The sequence below is a fragment of the Seriola lalandi genome, unplaced genomic scaffold (genome assembly GCF_002814215.2).
Source record: "Seriola lalandi dorsalis isolate HSWRI2012SDOR001 ecotype SW California unplaced genomic scaffold, Sedor1 jcf7180002054684, whole genome shotgun sequence".
In the NCBI taxonomy this organism is placed as follows: domain Eukaryota; kingdom Metazoa; phylum Chordata; class Actinopteri; order Carangiformes; family Carangidae; genus Seriola; species Seriola lalandi.
The window spans coordinates 174098-192795 of NW_019525237.1; the positions used below are offsets into that span (position 1 = coordinate 174098).

The 18698-nt window shown below is 42.7% G+C and overlaps 1 protein-coding gene and 1 long non-coding RNA gene across 2 annotated transcripts in view; both read right to left on the reverse strand.

Annotated features, from left to right (window-relative positions):
• Positions 1-1061, reverse strand: part of htr2cl1 (5-hydroxytryptamine (serotonin) receptor 2C, G protein-coupled-like 1) — a 17132-nt gene extending 16071 nt beyond the window's left edge. The window contains exon 1 of the mRNA XM_023422690.2: positions 621-1061. Within this exon, the coding sequence (XP_023278458.1) occupies positions 621-1026 (406 nt within the window). The 5' untranslated portion in view covers positions 1027-1061. The remainder of the gene's footprint in view (positions 1-620) is intronic.
• An 11-nt stretch (positions 1062-1072) lies between these two features.
• The window catches only part of LOC111667110 (uncharacterized), an 88074-nt gene continuing 70448 nt past the window's right edge, over positions 1073-18698 (reverse strand). The window contains exons 3-4 of the long non-coding RNA XR_002761627.2: positions 6694-6851; positions 1073-1692 (exon numbers count right to left, since the gene is read on the reverse strand). This is a non-coding gene — a long non-coding RNA (uncharacterized LOC111667110). The remainder of the gene's footprint in view (positions 1693-6693; positions 6852-18698) is intronic.

Sequence of the window (18698 nt, forward strand, 5' to 3'; positions counted from 1 at the left end):
CACACACACACACACACACACACACACTCCCCCACTCCATCCGATTAAGATAATGCTGGCATTAACGCAGAACCCTGGCACAGATATTGTAAGCAAGAACAGCAGTTGATATCTGGTACGATATTGCAATTATCAAGTGGCATCCTCCGGGTCTTGTTTAAGTCACAAAATAACAGTGTGCAACGTCTCGGAGAAGCAATAATCATTTCAATAATTGCGCTGAAAAATGTTCTGAAATACTGACATTCAGCATGTGACAGTGTGCTGGCAACAGCTGGTGAGTGGGTGGATGCTCAAGATCAGGGGCAAGAATTAGCAGTGAAGATTGTTCAAATATTGTGTGATTTTATAGGCGTCTATCTGTCTTTTTATGATTAGACCAAGAAAGCGTAAAGACTGAAATCAGTAATTACAAGCACTTATTAGCCTTTAGCTAAATACACCACACAGTTACGCATGGTTGTAGACTTTAAGTCTTGTTAAATGTAATTTTTTACACTTTTTTACACTAGTGAAAAGGGTGTAAAAGGTTTACATTGAGGAAACTAAATCAACAACCTTGAATTTTGGTGTTTGTTGCTTGTTCAACCTCTATGAGAAGTATTTTTCTTGTGACTCACCATAGAGGATGTTGATTAAGGAGATCGGCATGACCAGGATGCCCACGAGCATATCTGCCACAGCCAGCGACCTCAGGAAGAAGTTGGTGGCGTTTTGTAGCTTCTTCTCCAGCGACACCGCCAGGATCACCAGGATGTTGCCGCCGATCGTCAACGCGATGATGACGAGAATGAGCAGCGCCGGCCAGTTTTTCTCTTTGATCACTGCCCTGGTGATTGACTCCTGGGTAAAATTGTCCAGGCCTGCACTCATGGCCGCCGCGCCTCCCGCACCAACGCTCCCCCAAGGCAGGGTTTGGTTAAGGTCCAGGGGGTTGTTGCTCGGCCAAGACATCCGACCTCCCACCTCCAGAGAGGAGGTGGTTGTGCTGAACCCTCCAAGGAGAGCCCTTGCTGGGCCACCCATCCCAAAGAGAGACCCTTACGCTGGAGGAGCTTGAACAAAGGAGGAACTCCCCTGGTTTTAATCCACCTTTTTCACCAGCAGAGGGAAGAAGAAGGTGGAGAGAGGCTCACGGTACATTGAGTTTTAAAGTGTGTCTTTAACCAACAGCACACTATCAAAGATTGATAAAACCAGGATCTGGGGGAAGGGGAGAAAACAGGGAGGGCTCAACTTGGGGAATGGGGAATGATGGGGATGGGGAAGAGGGGATGGGGAGGAACTAGCTACAAGTGTTCTAGAGTTGTACTCCAGTAAAGTCTTGCTAGCTGCAAACAGCCTCAGATTGTTCACTGAGGGTTGAATCTCCCATTTCTTGCCAATAAATCAGTGGCGACGCGTTCTCAAGGTATACGATGATGAGTCAAATCGCCTTGTGTTGCTTCTTGCTGTTGAATCACATCCACCTCATGATGTAGCTAAGAGTTTAAGAGTCCCTAATTCGGAGCTAAAAACTGAATTGTTCATATCCATGGCTGCTGCTTTCTGTATCCACCGGTCCACCAGATCTTTGCCGGATAGTTTTAGTATCTGAAATCGGCTGTAAGTGTCGCTGGTGTGGTTGGTTGTATCCAAGGTGTTGCAAGTGGCTTTTCTTCTTTCAGGTCAGAGTTGGAGGATCAGGTTGTTCTGTGTAAGAAATAAACAACAACAACAACAACAACAAAAAGAGATCAGATCTTTTGAACTTCCTGTTTCTACAGTTTGTATTGCTCAATCAAACTTTCCTCTCTTACATCGTCCTGACTGTCCGTCTTTGTGTATTCTTACTTTCCAGTTTCCCTCCACATTTACACATGCATTGATCTTTCCAGCGTTCCTTCCATTTACCCTCATTCATGCTTTTAAAATTTTCCATCCTTCCTTTCTGACTTCCATTTCTTTCATTTAAATTCTCCACCAATTTCCTTGATTCCTATTCCCAAACTTCCCATTTTTTGCTTCCCTTCCACTATTCCCGCATTTCTCCCTCCATCTCCACCCATCTACCAACCCACCCACTCAGTTCGTCTTCTTTCCCTTCTTTTCTTTGTTGTTTGCCTCCTCACAGCGGTTCTTCTTTTACTGGACTTATTCATGATATTGTCTGTGATCCTAATAAAAGTTTTAGAGAGAGAATGACTACCATACATATATATACGTATATGCCGCATTTAAAAACAGTCATTTAAAATAAACCAAGGGAGATGAAATGAAACAGAAGCTTTGATGTTTACGCAGTGTGTGTGTGTGTGTGTGTGTGTGTGTGTGCGTGCGTGCGTGTGTGTGTGTGTGGTGTGAGCAGAAGCACTGGCTGTCCTCTCTATTTACCCTTACCACTCAGACGGCTTAGTGATTTAGCACCTCATAAATGTCTTCAAGGACAGGTGGAATAGTCAGAGTGTGTGTGTGTGTGTGTGTGTGTGTGTGTGTGTGTGTGTGAGTGTGTGAGAGAGTGTGTGTGTGTGCACATACAGTACGTCTGTCAGTGAGACAAAGCGTGGAAGGCTGAAAAACCAATGGGACATTTTTTCAATATGTGTGGGCGCATGTTTAAGAATGAAAAGTGAATGGGTGTGTGCGCTTCCCATGTGTGTTTCCTTCTGTGTTTGTGTGTGTATGTGTGTGTGTGTGTGTGTGTGTTGGAGATAAAAAGCCAACACATCTCCAGACGGATCCAGGCCTCCAGCTGAAATGTTTTAGTGGGTGTTGAGTCTATGATAATACAAGCAGAATAGAAGAGGCCAAGTGTGCGTGAACATATTTCACTCATTGCTATAAGCACAAACATCAAACCGCGTCTTTGCGTTTCTTCACACTGTGTGGGCATGTTGACTTTTCCATTGTCTAATGTGAATCCATTGTATCTCAATGTGTGCGAGCGTATTCATTTTTTTTGGTTTTGCTTTTGTTTGTCTAAATGAATGTTCATGCATAAATTAGCCATCAAGGTGCGATTATGTGCAAACATCATCATTCTTTCAGGTTAATGACGTGTGTGTGTGGGCAGACGCATTGTATGTTCCTTCTTGTGTTATCTGCAACAAGTCCTCAAACCTAAGAAAACAACCAATCATAACAAGTTGTTTGCAGCCTCTTCCAAAACCGACCCACACTGTGTGACCTTCAGAAAAAGTGATTCATATGACTTGTTTTCTGATCTGCATCCTCTGTGTTTGTAGGAATACTTTGACATTTTGAGAAATATACCTACTGACTTTTACACCAAGAATTCATTGAGAAGATCAGTAACACTTTCATGTCTAAACAACCTACTGCTCATGTTGGTCTTATTCTTCACTTCACTTTATATTAATAACCACGTCCAGCGGTCGGATGGGGGGAAGATGGAACAGTTAAACCACAGTGTTGCCTCGCCATCTGCTGATCTACTTTTTCTTTTTTTATCTCCGCCAAGTAGGTTATGTTTTCACTCATGTCTGTTTGTTTGTCAGCGGGATTACGCAAAAAGAACTGAACTGATTTACACTGACCTTGGTGGAGGCATGGGGCATCGGCCAGGGAAGAACCCATTCAGTTCTGGGGCAGATCTGGACCACTTATTATCAATTAAATTTTTTTCCCTTAAGTCTGGTGCATGTTGTTTTGACTCTAAAATATATGATCAATATTATTCATGAGCATCGTTTAAAACTTTGATTCCTCATGATGAGAAAGGGTTGGGTCATAAGGAACTAATATCGATTGCAGGTTAAATGTATGTGAATCACGGTCTCCACTGTCAGAGTCAGACACTTTGCATTCAACCATCTATCCTGCTCTTCCAAATAGGATTAAGTATGGAGGTCCATTCTTGACCTCGTAACCACAATGTTCGCTTACTTTGCTATTCCCGAGGCGTTGTGCTGTATCTCACCCGTATCACCTGTTATCACTAGTCGGAATGAGGAAGTTCCGACCATATCAAACAGCGTTTTCCCCTCATATTCAATCATTCTCAAAGCAACTTCACCACTAACTTTGACCTCGGCTTCGGTTTAATCCAACTGGGTCATTATTTAAGTCCTGGAAAAAACCTTTCAGCAACAGGAAGCTTACAGTCCAGTCAGACACGTCGACATCGTCAGCCGTTTAGAGGAGGCTGTAAACCACACTCTCTATCAGGATTTATTGATTATTTGTCTTGGCCATGTCTATGCTGAAAAAAACTAACAAAAAAAAAGTGCAGCATATAGTCAATATGAACAGTAAAGAGGAGTCGTGGGGTTTCTTGAAGCTCAAGTCCTTAATTCCTTAATGAGGTCGCTGTATGCATGAGTCTAAGTGATGGTAAACAACATTATAATAAGGTCTGGGTTGAAAATCAGTAGATGCTTAAAGAAATGAAAATGCAACAGGAGAAAACTGCAAACAACTTTAAATAAGAATAGATATGAGATGGTAGATAAGGAATTATATGTGTGTATTTGTACATGTTGGAATGTGTGTGTGCGTGTGTGTGTGTCACCTCTGCACTGTTCAGTGAATTGGACAGACTGCTCCCTATCTCGTCCTCTCAGGGAGAGTATCAGCATAGTTCACAGGAAACTAAAGAGCACTGCAGGCGAGCCATTTAACCAGTCTGATAAAGCAGCAATACATCACAGAGAGAGAGAGAGAGAGAGAGAGAGAGAGAGAGAGAGAGAGAGAGAGAGCGAGGAGGAGGTGAGGGAGAGCCGGAGGAGGAAGGTTAGATGGAGAAAGGAGTGGGAAGATCAAGGAAAAAGGGATTGAGGAAACACACGAACGAGAGGGAGGGAAAACTGAACCAATCCCTCGACTACCACAGGACACTAACTCGTTATTCTAACAACAATTATCTTTTCCCCTTTTAATCATCTAGTTTTAGCCTTAAACCTGGTATGAAAACACACTGTTCAAAAGTAGTTTCAAAGCCAAGATTAGACGCAGCCTGAGGAGCGAGTGAGCGCGCGCGCCAACCAATCAAGTCGTCCGTAGATTATAATTGGTGGTTGTGACTGTAAAAATGTTTTTTCCCACTCCACTTCCTGGAGAGAGAAACACAGATATAGCTGGAGACTCGCAGTGGATCACGCCGCTGACGCCTAGTTAAGGCACAGATGTCGCCGCCGTCGCTTTGCTTTTCACTGTGGGCGCAAATTGCTGCTGCACTCGTCGTTGGTTGAAGCCATTTCTGCCCTGCGAGATAAAACAGTGGAGGGTGACAGGGAAATGTGATGGGGGGAATGTTCTTCTTGTTAGACTGCCCTTAAAAAGGAAAACAGTACTAATTGTTTTTTGTGTTTGTGTGTGTGTGTGTGTGTGTGTGTGTGTGGTTTGAAGCTTAACATTCAAGGGTTTATATTTCATATCCATAAACACTTCCAGCTATAAACGTTGAATGTTAAATGATTAAACACCAACTTCTGTGACAGTAGAGACTGATACTTTGTATTGTGGCAGCAGAGGAGATGCTTATATATGATTATAATGATTATCTATTACTTCTATTACATCTTGATTGAAATGACCTGTGTTTGCATTGTTGATTCGTACTGTACGGATACATTGTGGTACATCACATTTCTTAGGAGGAATCATTTCTCGTTTGCAGTGTTTTCTATTCATAAATATTTCAGTATCACTTGCACTACTATCCATTTCATTGTAGATGCGTAAGAGCAAAGCAAAGGTCACATGATCGACTGACCAACCAGGTTCTGTTCCATAAGTAAGAAAACCTCATTCAGAATCCCACTGACACTGTGTGGCCTCACATCATGGCTCAACGGAGGAGATGAGTTGATCAGACTGCTGCATGTGGTGCGATGATCGGCTCCTTATTACAAGGATATCTTATAGATCACAATCGGTGTGGGTTTTATCTTTTATGGGCCTCTCAGGATTACTGAAAATGATGTTCATGGTCTTTTTAGCTTCACATATGTGTAATTTTACTATTTTCGTGTTGCACACTTCCTGAATGATGCAGTACAAACAACCTTGTTACCAAAAAGAAACCCACTGATGTCTTCGTTAATCTGTGTCTGTGAGGTGAGCCTCACCTTGCAGGTACCATCATCAATTCAGTGTTACAAACAGAATCCCAGCATCTAGTTCTGCTGTTTTCGTTTCATTGCCTGTTAGCACGTAGCTGCGTGCTAACTGCTGAGTATTCCTTAAAAGCTGCGTTTAAAAAAAACAAAACATATGACTTCAGGTGCAGCGGAGGCCGTTTCCCAGGAAGAGCTGCCACACGGAGAGAGTTTCAAACAGAGAAACTTGAACCAACCGACTGTGTGTCGAGTCACTGTTGTGATACAGCACAATCCAGTGGCCGTATATCTCCTTCAGCCACTAGCTTTAAAGCTAAGAAAATAATACTGTGAGAACCAGCGGAGCCGCTGAAAAAGCCTCCACACAAAGCGCCGCGCTGCATCGCAAGTGAAGCCGCTTTATTCTGAAATATTGAGCACCGTGAACACTGAGGGTGTTACGTGTTTTACAAAGTGAAGGATCAGAAGGAGAAACACACAAAAGGAGAAAAAGGGAGCAAGAAATATCACAGAAGTAACACGAGAAAAGAAGAAAGAATGAGATGGAAAGAAAGAGAGAGAGAGAGAGAGAGAGAGAGAGAGAGAGAGAGAGAGAGAGATTATAAAGACAGAGAGAGTAAATCCAGTCACTTACCTCTCCTCGCCTCCCGAATGATCGGCTTGACCTTTGCTTGTTGTCTCCGTCACCGGTGGCAGTGACCTCTCTCGTTCTCTCTCTCTCCCGCTGTATCAATCCCTCTGTCATCTGTCACTCCACACCTCCGGAGCGAGGGATCAGCACCATCCATCTGCCTGCAGAGAAAGACGGAGGAGAGAAAGAGAGAGAAAAAAGAGAGACACTTTGACTTTTGATGCTCTTTTGTGGAACATTTCAGATCAAAACTGAGGTAAAAGTGAGTGAAAACCTCCGGAAACCAGCAACTCCCACACACACACTCCCACACACCAGCAACAACCACAACAACACAGCTGAATGCACCAGTAATCTCCAGTTCTTTCATCCAACACAGGCACCCTGTCGTCAACAAACACACTCCAGAATCTTATGGTGAGATAAGATGATTCTTAACTTCAACCCGTTTGTCGCAGCAAGAAAAACTGTTGTATGAAAAATTATTTTCATGCAATATTCAATATGTTTTGTGCATATCTCCTTACACCTTCCCACGTCACATGTTCTTTGATCAAACCTGTTTTCTAAAGTAACACAAGGTGAAATCCTGTAATTTCACAAGATCAAATGAAAAGCTGACAGAAGAGCGACAGTAATTTGACACTGAACTGACACTGCGGCTGCTGCTCTTTGCTTTTCCTTCGTAGAAACCTCATAAAAACATCACGAGAACACATTAACATGAGGGATTTAAGAGGAACATTGTTGTAAGATGCTCAAATCACATTAACAGTCACGAGCCTCCAGAATCTCGCACAGGATCGTGTCCCGATGCGTGACAGCGTCGCTCTTTGATTTATTTATTTCTCTGTGTGGACGGTGTTGTGTCACATGGGTCATTTTCATCAGTGCAGCCACTAAGCCATGAGGCCACCTAATGGACTGCACAGATGGAGCGCCATTACAACGAGATGGATGGACTGGATGGAGGAAGGAGGACGAAATAAAAACGTACCTACTTAGTTATAATGCATTCTCATACAGCAAACCTAAACTCTGACACTAAACAATGACTGCAGATTCATGAATGTGTTATCCCAGGGGTTGCAGGGTTATGCATAATATATAAAACTCTATTTACACATTCCCCTCGTAGCTGAAAGCATTGCAGGAGGGAGGAACAAGGAAGTGGCTCATTAACACCAAATAACATTAACATAACATTGCAGTAGTAATATATTAGAACATTAGTCGTGGTACAAATATACTTTCAAAACTTTTGAAACAAAATGCTAAGTTTACAGGGCTGTATACTGTACATGTTTTCAGAGGCTTGTTACTGCAGCTAAAACTGACTTCATGCTGTTTAATTGGGTTATTTGTGTCTTTGCAACAGGCTGTAAAGACGGCTGGTTGTTGCACGATAATTTACAACCCGGGACTGTAATGAGCACGTCTGAACTTTCCTGTAACAGTTCTTTCATTTTTCAGCTTTAATCCATCTGCATCTGTTTCTGGAAAAAAAAGAAAAGCGAGGTGCACTCACTTCTGTGTGTGTTTATGTCTTAATGCACATTTTTGACAAACGAAGTTGACTCGATCCCAAACGAGGGCCCACACTGCATGTCAACCGCATCTCCGAAACTGAAGTTGACAGTGTTGCAGAGTAGCAAGTTTACTTTTGGCAACTCTGCTAACCAGCATTTTAGCATAGCTAACCAAAACCAGTGAAAAAGAATGTAGCGTTTCCAGCAGCTCGACATTTTCCTCCACAGGCCAGAAGGTTGAATGTGTTTAAAAAGTCAAAGTGCCAAAGTGCCAAAGTGATGTAAAAGGCCATTAACACAAAGCTGCACTGCTAATGTGATAGCACATAATCCCTCCATCTGTGAGCGTGTGTGTTTGTGTGTGTGTGAGTGTGACAGGGTGATGGGTGACTGAGTGGTATTGTAACTTAAAGATATTCTGTCTCTGTCGACTGCTGTGACGGATCGCAAGAAGGAAGGATGGAAGATGGAAGTGCAGCTCTGGAAGTGTATATATCTGTCAGTGTGTCAGTGTGTGTGTGTGTGTATGTGTGGGGGGGGCACATCGATGTGTCGAAGGCATTACAATGCAGTGTGTAAAATTGGGCAGACAGATAACAGCGTGTTCGCTCTGAGACGCAACGGAGAACAGAACAGAGCGTTCCTTAAAGCAGTCGAGAGACTCCAGATTATACACAGGAGGAGAGAGAGACGAGCCTTCGGGTGCTGCAGAGAGAGAGAGAGAGAGAGAGAGAGAGAGAGAGAGAGAGAGAGAGAGAAGAGGAAGCCGTAGAGGACAAAACTCAAAGATTCAAAGTATACAAATGACAGACGATGACAAAAGCCGGAGAGAAAGAGAGAGAGAGAGAGAGAGAGGTGAATGAATGTGAGAGAATGATTGCACGGGGAGTAAAAGAAGGCAGCGCTGAAGAAGAATATTAATGGATCTGTGTGACAGGGTTTTACTACTGTTGTATTTTAAAAGAGAGAAAGACTAAGAAGGGAGGAGGGAGGCAAATAAAGTTAGACTTCAAGGAGAAAGTTAGGACACAGGAAGGAAGGATTGAATAAAGGTTTCTAGTGTTACGGTATGAATTCTTGAGTTATGGCCAGAAATGTGAGGTCACAGTGACCTTGACCTTTAACCTTTCACCACTGAATTCTAATCAGTGTGACACATAAGCTGTGTCCCACTTCAGGTGTCGCATCCTGTCTGACCTACGGAGGATGTTCGCGTTCTGTCGCTAAGTGCGGCTCCTGTCACCTAGCAACCTTGACAACACTTAACTTTTTTTTAGTCACCACCTTTCTCACCGAAAGACAGTTGAGGTAAAAAGCGGAAACAGCAGCCTAAAGCTTTAGGAGCTTTCGATCATATGACTTGATCTTCACCAGCAGATGTTGCCCAGTTGTTTTGGAACTTTTGTTTTTTTTTCCTTGACCACTTTAAGGTCCAGGATGACCTGCGCTGAGAGCAGCGCCACCTCTGCAGTGAGATACCGGCTCCGAGCTGCTTCCACTGTGGTCTCCCAGTTCATTTGGCAAAGACGTATTGATGTTTAATTACAACCTTTAAGTTCATATAGCTGGTGTCTCGCTGTGTAATTTGTATTCTTAACCCCAAAGCGAGAGAAAAGGAGGGATGTTAAGGAGAAGGGAAGTGGATGAGGAGGATAAGCAGTGAATGGAGGAACGGAGGAGAAATGGGAAAATGTCACTCAGGAATCGATAAGTGAGGGCGATGATGAAAATGGAGCGTTTTTCATCACTATCTGCGCTACGAGAGAGATACACACTCGCAAACAGGGAAGCTACAACCACTCAACCATGGAGAACACACACACACACACAGAGACTCATTATGTTTCCTGAATGGCCTCTTGGCTATTAATCAGAAACAGACCTGAGACCCCCCCTCCCCCCCCATACATTTATCAGCCAGTATCACTCAACTGAGGGAGAGAGAGAGCAGGAGACAGAGAGAGAGAGAGAGAGTGCACATACTGTAAAGAGTGAATGAAACACAAAGGGAGGAGGTATTGAGTGAACGTGAGATTGGGAATGTGAGAAGCAGCGTCCTGCTGAGAGAGATTAATTAAGTCTCAAATAGAAAGAGACAGAAGACAGATTACAACTGAATGTTAGAAATGCCAGGAGGGGAAATCAGAAATGTTTCCCTCAGCTGGGTTGAAACACCAAGGTGAAAGTACATCTAAATAATCTGTTATGAGAAGATGAACTGTGTTTGTGCTTTAACGTCAGCTGATGTGTTGGTTTAGAGGGAAAACGGTTATCTGCCGTCTGAAGGAAAAACATGCAGTGTCAGGACTTCAGCAGGTTAAACTCTTCTGGAGGTCGCTGCGGACGGAAAATTTTTTAAAATGTTATACAATTCCTCCGATCCGTCATCATAATTCATCTATTCAACAGTTGCACCCCCGTATACATTTATCATATAATCTATTTATTGACAAAAACAGTTTCTGCTTCCAGTGGATGAAAATGCTGTTTTGTTTTTATTTTTTGCAATATCTGGGAAATTGGACCTAATTTACTCGTTTGAAATGTTCTGATTCACAGATCAAATACAGATTGAAGCCCAGAGACATTTTTCAAACATTACTTATTGGTAAATGGAAGATAAATAAGGAGGCAAGGAAGTGTTTTGCGGTGTACTACACCTCTGCTCATTAAACTTTGCAAATCCGAAAACACTTGTTGTTTTTAAAGGTCCCATATTTAAAGTGTTGATCCGTAAGAAGATATTTTTGTGGTTTTAAGAACCAAAAACCATCTCGCTGTAGTTTTACATCTCCTCTCTCAGGCTTCTCTCTCTGGAGATGTAGTAACCACACGTCAGTGAGCCAATCAGAAGAGAGGAGGCCCTGAGCACACGCAGAGAATGAAGGGCTATATTGTATGTTTGTTGTTAACCTGGTGTGTAGGACAGTTGTGGAAGTCATTAATCTTTTTAAACACACTCTCTGACCCTGAGTGTGTGTGTGTGTCAGTCTCTGTCTCTGTATCTCCCCTTTTGTCTGGCAGAGCTGACTTGCTTTGATTAAAAGTTATGACACTGCAGCAGTGAGAGGAGAGAAGACACGGCTCTTCCAGACAAGTCCTCTGAGTGCTGAATTTGAGTGTGAGCAAAAAAAAACTAAAAACTAAAAAACACACTTCCACGTCAAGTCTTTTGTATGAGCGTGTGTGTCCATATCCTCAGTGCTGCTGTCAAAAATGACATTAAAGTGCAGTCGCTGCGTCAACAGCAACAACAGTCGGTACTCTGGACGCGGCGAGCAGAGCGGCTCAGTGACATCCAGGCACTCAGAGAGGAGAAAGGTGTTAGGAATGGGTTTTCTCCTCTGCAGCTGTTAACAGCCTGTTTGGGAGTTACTGCTCAACCAAACTTTGGTTAGCTTGTTAAACATCTCTAGTATATGGTTTTGACTTGATGTGAAAGATGATTAGACGAAAGATAAGTCCCGCTGGAACGTGAACTTTTCATTTAGTAATTATGTTAATGGTTTTATTTGATCACTTAAAGCTGCACTGATTGGTAATTTTGTACCGACAATGGATCAGACCTTGGTTGTCATGGTTACAATAACAAACACGCAGACTGTGGCGAGAGCGGCGTACCTACTGTGGTCCGCTGAGGTTACTTAATAATGGTCATGACTTGGTTAAAACGCTACTTGGTAATGTTTAGGAAAAGATCGTGATTTGGGTTAAAATAAATACCTCCTCAACATTACACGATCTTTGTCGTCATGGTTACAATAATAACAACAAACGGTCATGGACAGTAGAAACAACATGAACTGCTACTGCTATTCATATTCCTGTGTTTTCTTGACGCCTTCCTCCGACTAAACCTCCTCCCAGGTATGTGTGTGTGTGGGCGTTTACAGAACACATGACTGAAATCTCCCTGTTGCACCTGTCGAGGCGAATCATCCCCATTCTTATTGGAGCACTGGGTATGGTAAACGTCCCGTAATCAGGCCTCTGCTACAACATCAACCTGAAAGGAGGCCTAATCGTAACTGAAACACATGCGGGTCTGCAGGGCCTTCATATCTTTAAGCTTTCATTTATATGTGCTGGCTTTTTTCTTTTTTTTCTTTTTAATCTCTGGTAATTTATCAAATCCATTGCACAAAAATGAAACACCCCTAAGTTTAACCAAAGCAATCAGTACTTTTCCAGTTCTGTATTGTGAAAGTAATAAAGGCAGCGGCCCCGGTGGGAACTATGTTGTGAGTAACACCGTGGAAAATGAGAGACTGTTGGTTGAGTTGATTTCCCACCACGGGGAACATGTGAAAAGAAAGACAGAGAAAGAAGGAAGGAAAGAGAGCGCGGGCGGGAGACTGAAGGCGAAATATGCTCGAGTGTGGCTTCTTTGTGTGAGTGTGTGCTTGTGTGTTTGGTGACTCCTGTGAATAGCACTATTATATTACTTGAGTGTGAAGCGTGATACACACTTTTAGCAGCATTTCTGTCATCAAGTTGTCAGCTGCATTGAATGGTTGACATGTTACGTGTTATTTAATTCCAAAGAAACCAAATATGTTACACGAATTACACAAGACAAACTAAATGTTGTTAGGTTTGGTTCAGTTCAAATAGATCGCAGACAGCCTTTTCTCAGTCGCTTCATGTTCCAGGTAACACAAGCTAAATCTTGTTTTATCGGTGCTGAGAATCTCTGAGAGGATCAGGGATGCCATAACTTTCTGTTGAGCCGTGTGGTCTTGTTATAAATGAAATGTCTGTGATGGGAGGTTGGTAATAAAAGAGAGGAGGAAGCCCACACACTGGATTTCAACCACAAGAAAAGCCTGAGGAAACAAACAGAGGGATCAGGACTGGGCTGCACCAGCCGGCCAATCTTCAAACTATCTGTAGGTTTGTGTGTAACATCTCTTTGCACCAGTTCGTTTAAAATAGATTTAAATTTCAAAAAATGTTTTAGCAAGTATCAACTCTGATAATGTGCAAACCCACGATAAAACAGCTGTAGCTGTATCCAACCAAATCTAGCCTGTCAACAGGAAGTCACTAGCATCACCAGCTAACAGCTAACTAGCTTCAAATGTAGTTTGTTGAACATAACGTGAAGTTAATTAGTGAGGCGGAGACTTAATGAAAACTCGATCTTGCCATACACAACGCCTACACATATATGCAGAAACACACACAGTGTCTGCACACACACATCTGAAAGAGTCTTCTGATGTTGCATAAGCTGCTGCAGCTGAGGAGGAACACTGACCACTGCTTTGTAACAAGGAACCAAACTAAATATAACACGGTTTTGTCTGAGCGCTGCGATTGGTCGAAGGCGTGCTCCAGCTGTGCCCATAATTCCCCATAAAGCACGGCGTTCCCTCCTGGAATGTAAATACAATACTTCTCCTGCTGGACTGTGTGCGGCACACCAGATGGTGTCCAGTCGTAGCTTAGGTACATAATGTGTCTTTGTGTGTGTGTTTGTGTGCACTCAAGTCTGGGTGTTTACACAACGGGGAGTTTTCATTGGAGCAATCTGATTGGTCGAGCACATGTCCCAGATGTGCCGGCTAATGCCCGTAATGCACGGCTAGTTGCTTTTTATTGCCTTTTATTGCTCGTCGGCTGATCTTTTTGGTTTCTACTGTTTTAAAGTTTTTAAAGTCAACTTCCTCTTTGTTTGTTGCTGTTGTCGACCCACTTTTCCCTTTTCCTTCCTCCTTTGATTGTAGGTATTTCTGGCTGACTACAGTATGTGTCTGTCTCTGTGTATGTGACCCCCCCCTCCCCCCCTGAATCCCTGCTTCACTGGCTTATACTTTACAGCTTAAAGTGTCAGAGGTGGTTTTATCACAATGAGCCTTTCATTGACTCCAGAAATCCTCTTTGCCTTCACCGCCCCTTTTCCTCTCCTCCCTGCTTCCACACATCCACTGATGTTATTGCAGTTATTATTGAAAATTCTGTGTGTTTTTCTGTTTTGTACTGACAGCAAATGACGGCAGTTTGTTGTACCAGGACTATCATTACCTGAATGCCCAGGTGAAGGACTGATGGTATGTTTCTCTGCTTGCTTGCTAACCGAGTAGCAGAGCCCAAAAGCTCCATCTGGATAAATCCTGGACTCACTGATGATGACTAAATGTCTAATAATGTCCACCCTCACTGGCAGCTATAGGACAACCGAATTTAAACAACTCTGAACGTAAAGTTGAATTCTTGGGGCAGCTGTCTACTGTTCCTGCGTTTCCTGTCTGTCTCCATCCAATAAAGGCACAAAAATAACTTCCTTGTTGTAGAAATTTGCTGGTAAGTCAGGGATGAGTTTGCTGTGTTTTTATATTTTCATAAGTACATTGACTTACAGATCCAATACTGATCCAATCAGATAAACATGAGCAGTGATTAAACCCTGCAGGCAGCTCAGACTGTCTGATCACACAGAAGGAAGCACTGAAAGCCAAATGAAAGCGAACCACACTGAATTAAATTACACAGTGGGTGAGTTTGGACAACAGACTGTGTTATAAATAAAAATAAGCTAATTCTGACTTTAAAACTGACTTTCCATCCATCTCTTACTCTTTCCATCCGTCTATTCTCCCGCATGTCACACAGTGGACCTATAGCTGAATGGGATGATGGGGCCTACTTCTGTTTGGGCTCTGTAGGTTTTAAAGGTAAGGAGACATTATGTAAAAACTACAGGGACAGGACACAGATGGTAACTCGTACATGCATGTGCACATACATTACATCTATAATGATGCATACTGTGCTGGAAAATGTATTGATACATGACACAAAAACACTCACTCACAGATTCTGTTGAGCTACATACATACGTGCATATCCTGTATGTGCTGTATATGCAGACTAAAGTGGTGTTTTCAAAAGGGAAACTCACAAACTTAAAGTAGCTACAAGCATTTTAGCCATTTTCTTGTCTTTAAGCTAATTGTTTTGGTTCTCTAACCTACAACTTTACTGATTGGCATCATTTAAAAAAATAACCCTTGTAACCCCCCTGTACACTGTCTGCTTAGCACCAAACAACAGTCACACAAAGCTAGTGAAAAACATGGTGCATATAGTGGAGCATCTAGCAGCTAATGAGCCACATAACTCCCTTAGTTGTTGGTGGTGACCAAAGCAGAGCTAAAAAGAGAGGGAATATTGGACTTACATTCATGAGGTGGACTGAAACTCGACTCCAAATGAATGCAAGTCAGGTGAGTGCAAGAAACAAGAGCTGTCAGATGATTAGACACGGTTTAAATGAAGGTAAGTAGCGACTAAATAGTAGCTAACGATCAAAAACTGCTTTATTTGGATGTAACATCAGAAGTTAGTGCATCCAAAATATAAGCAAAAATCCCTCATTGCACAGGAAAACTGTGACGCATGTGTGCAACAGACACTTCTGATAACATTCATGTTGGTTGCATGTTGAATCAGGGATCAGATTAAACAGATACTTGATGCAGCAAAGTGATACAAACTGAAAAAAATACACATTTCTGCACAATCTACAGACGACGCACAACTCGACTTTCACAACCTTCCATTTCAGCACAAGGTGAAGCAAGAAGTCCTTGGCTTTTATTCAGAGATAACATAATCAACAGTGAGCGAGTGAAAGGAGGCAAATATGTCAACAATGTGTGTGTGAGAGAGAGAGAGAGAGAGAGAGAGAGAGAGAGAGAGAGAGAGAGAGAGAAAGAGAGAGAGCTTGTGTTTTGTACAATCTGTTCCAAAACCCATGAAAGCTTTTCTTCTACCAAACAAACCACGAGGATAAAAGCTCTTTCACTTCGACTTTTTTTTTTTAAGGCCGTCATGTGCATGTGTATCGTGATTGTGTCGGTGTGTGAGTTTGTGTTTGTGTGATGTGCGTCGTGCTATAAAAGTGCAGAGAAAGCTAATCTGTTCACACACAAGCTGCAGGGTTAACAGCTCGCACATGATGATTCTGTTAATACACGACATGTTCTCCAGCAGAAGATTGATCCAATATGTGTGTGTGTGTGTGTGTGTGTGCGTGTGTCAGCTTCTGTCTGTGTACAGCTAATGTCTTCATGTGTTTTTATATATGTGAAATACCTTTGTGACACACGCACACACACACACACACACACACACACACACACACAATCCTCTGTGTATGCAAATGTCACTGCGGCAATAAACAAAAGTAATAAATGAAGACGTTATTTATAGGAGATACATTTTGTTACTATGCATGGGATTTATACAACACAAACACACACACACACACACGCACACACACACAGAGTCCTGAGGGAACACAGTAAGAACATCATCCCCCATTGCTGTGATTATGTCGAGCTATAAGATGATCAGTTATCCTCCTCTGTCCCTCCACTCACACCCTGAGGTATTAAGATGGATTACAACTGTGTGTGTGTGTGTGTGTGTGTGTGTGTATGCATTATGTAAGCATTATTTCTCCTCACCTAAATTGTGAATATACATATGTTAATATGTGTGTATGTGTATATTGTTAGAATTAAAGAATTGAACACAGCTTCCTTTCAGTGTTATTGCCCATAGAAACAGACTGAACTGTCTCTGCTCAATCCATTTTAGGTTTTGTTGTTCTCTCTATGATGATTTAAATATGTTCTTTAGTAAAGTGGTTGGATTATTGTAAAGATAAGAGTTGGGTTTAAGGAACAGCGTCTTTGTTGTGGCATCTTGGGGATCATTAAATCTTCATATTGTACCAGCCTGCCACTGCGAGGTGATCACGCCATATTTATTCAATTCCATACATTTCCTGGTTAGAATATGACAAGTATGAGCCACCAGGGGAGAGCAGAGAAACAACCTGATGGGAAATGAAGCTGTAAACGAGACAGAGGAACCGCAGAGGAGGACAGAAATCGAGAGAGAATAAGAAGAAGAAGAAGAAGTAGAGGCTGACAGGACTGGTCTCTCTGCAAGAAAGGCTGCCAAGGTGCTCTTTGCCCTTGAGTGGGCAGCGACACACTCCTCCATCTCTCCTGCTCTCTCCCTCTCTCTGTCCATCCATCTCTCCCCATGCCTCCCAGTAATTTTAAAGTGGAGGAGAAGAACTGAAAAGAAGACACTCGAGGGGGAGTGACACATCTCGCTCGCTCTCTCTCTCTGGTGCTCTATATATTTATCTCTCCGCCCCACACTTGTCTCTTTTCTTCAACCTCCCTTGCTTTCATCCTTTGCCCTCGATGCGACCTCTTATTTTATATAGAAGATGCTGGGGGAGTGCGAGCGGTGTCTGGAGGGTGACAGTCTAAAACTGTCTGAAATTTGGCACCTCTGAAGTATTTAAAAGTCTTAAATCCAGCTTGAAAGGTCAGCGTTTTGAACTCTGCACTAATGGGTTTATCTGTGCAGAACGTCCATGTACATTCAACAGTGCAGGAGGGACAGAAGCACAACTTGCAGCATATTTGTTTACTCCCTGTTGTCATTTGTTATACTCTGAGCGCCGCATTGGGCGTGTTCAGCCTCAAATAGGAAGCTTTCATCTTTATCCTACAGTGAAAAGTGAAAGAGTTACAGAGTCTTCTGGTGCTTCAAACTTGCCAATAATCTAATAATAAGTCATGCGGAATAACATAACATAATAAAACATATTCTCTCCATACTGATGAAATGTGAGGACAAAGAAAGCAAGCAGACAGATAAAACCTGCAAGAATCATGCAGGAGGGAAGGACGACCGTAATCTTCCTTGCCCAGATTACACAGAGAGAGGAAGTCTTCAAGTCACGGAAGCCAGGATGTGACGATGCAGGAAGAAAATGAGATAGAAACTGCTTTTCTGGAGCTCCCACTGATCCTGGGAAATAGGATAGTAACAGTTACAGTGGGACCAGTTATTCTGTGCTGTGGTGCTAGCTTTTACTGCCAACTGCTGCCTGGATTATGTTTTCTGGTGCAGTTTCTTTGGGTGCAGGAAGAGCTACATTTATGTCCCACACTCTCAACCCATAGGGAGGTGGAGGGAAGGGGTACGGTGTGTGGTTGGGTGTTAAATGTTAAACAAGATGCTAACTAGGCTAACCGTTCTGATACGTCTGCTAATTCAACCGATTTTGGTTCACAACACACTCCTCATCTGAGTCTGGGTCAGACCGAGTCTCTGATGTTTCCGCTAACACTAACCATGTCGATACGCACTGCTCTTTCACCGCTCGCCAAAACCTTGTTGGAGTTTGCATTAGCGCAACCGCTGACACTGTGACACTGCCAGCTACAAAACAGGAAGTGCTGAGTTTTGTTGACTTTATATTGATTAGGATGCCAAAGATGACATGACCGCAACCAAATTAGTATGAAAACGTGAGCTGTTGTTGCAGGCGACGGGTAATTCAGTGTTTTGTAACCCAGCCTTTATTAGCTTTATTTGTTTAGACACAGCTGTTATTTGAGAGTCTCTACAATTTGTGGTATGTAGATCAAAATGCAATCCAGG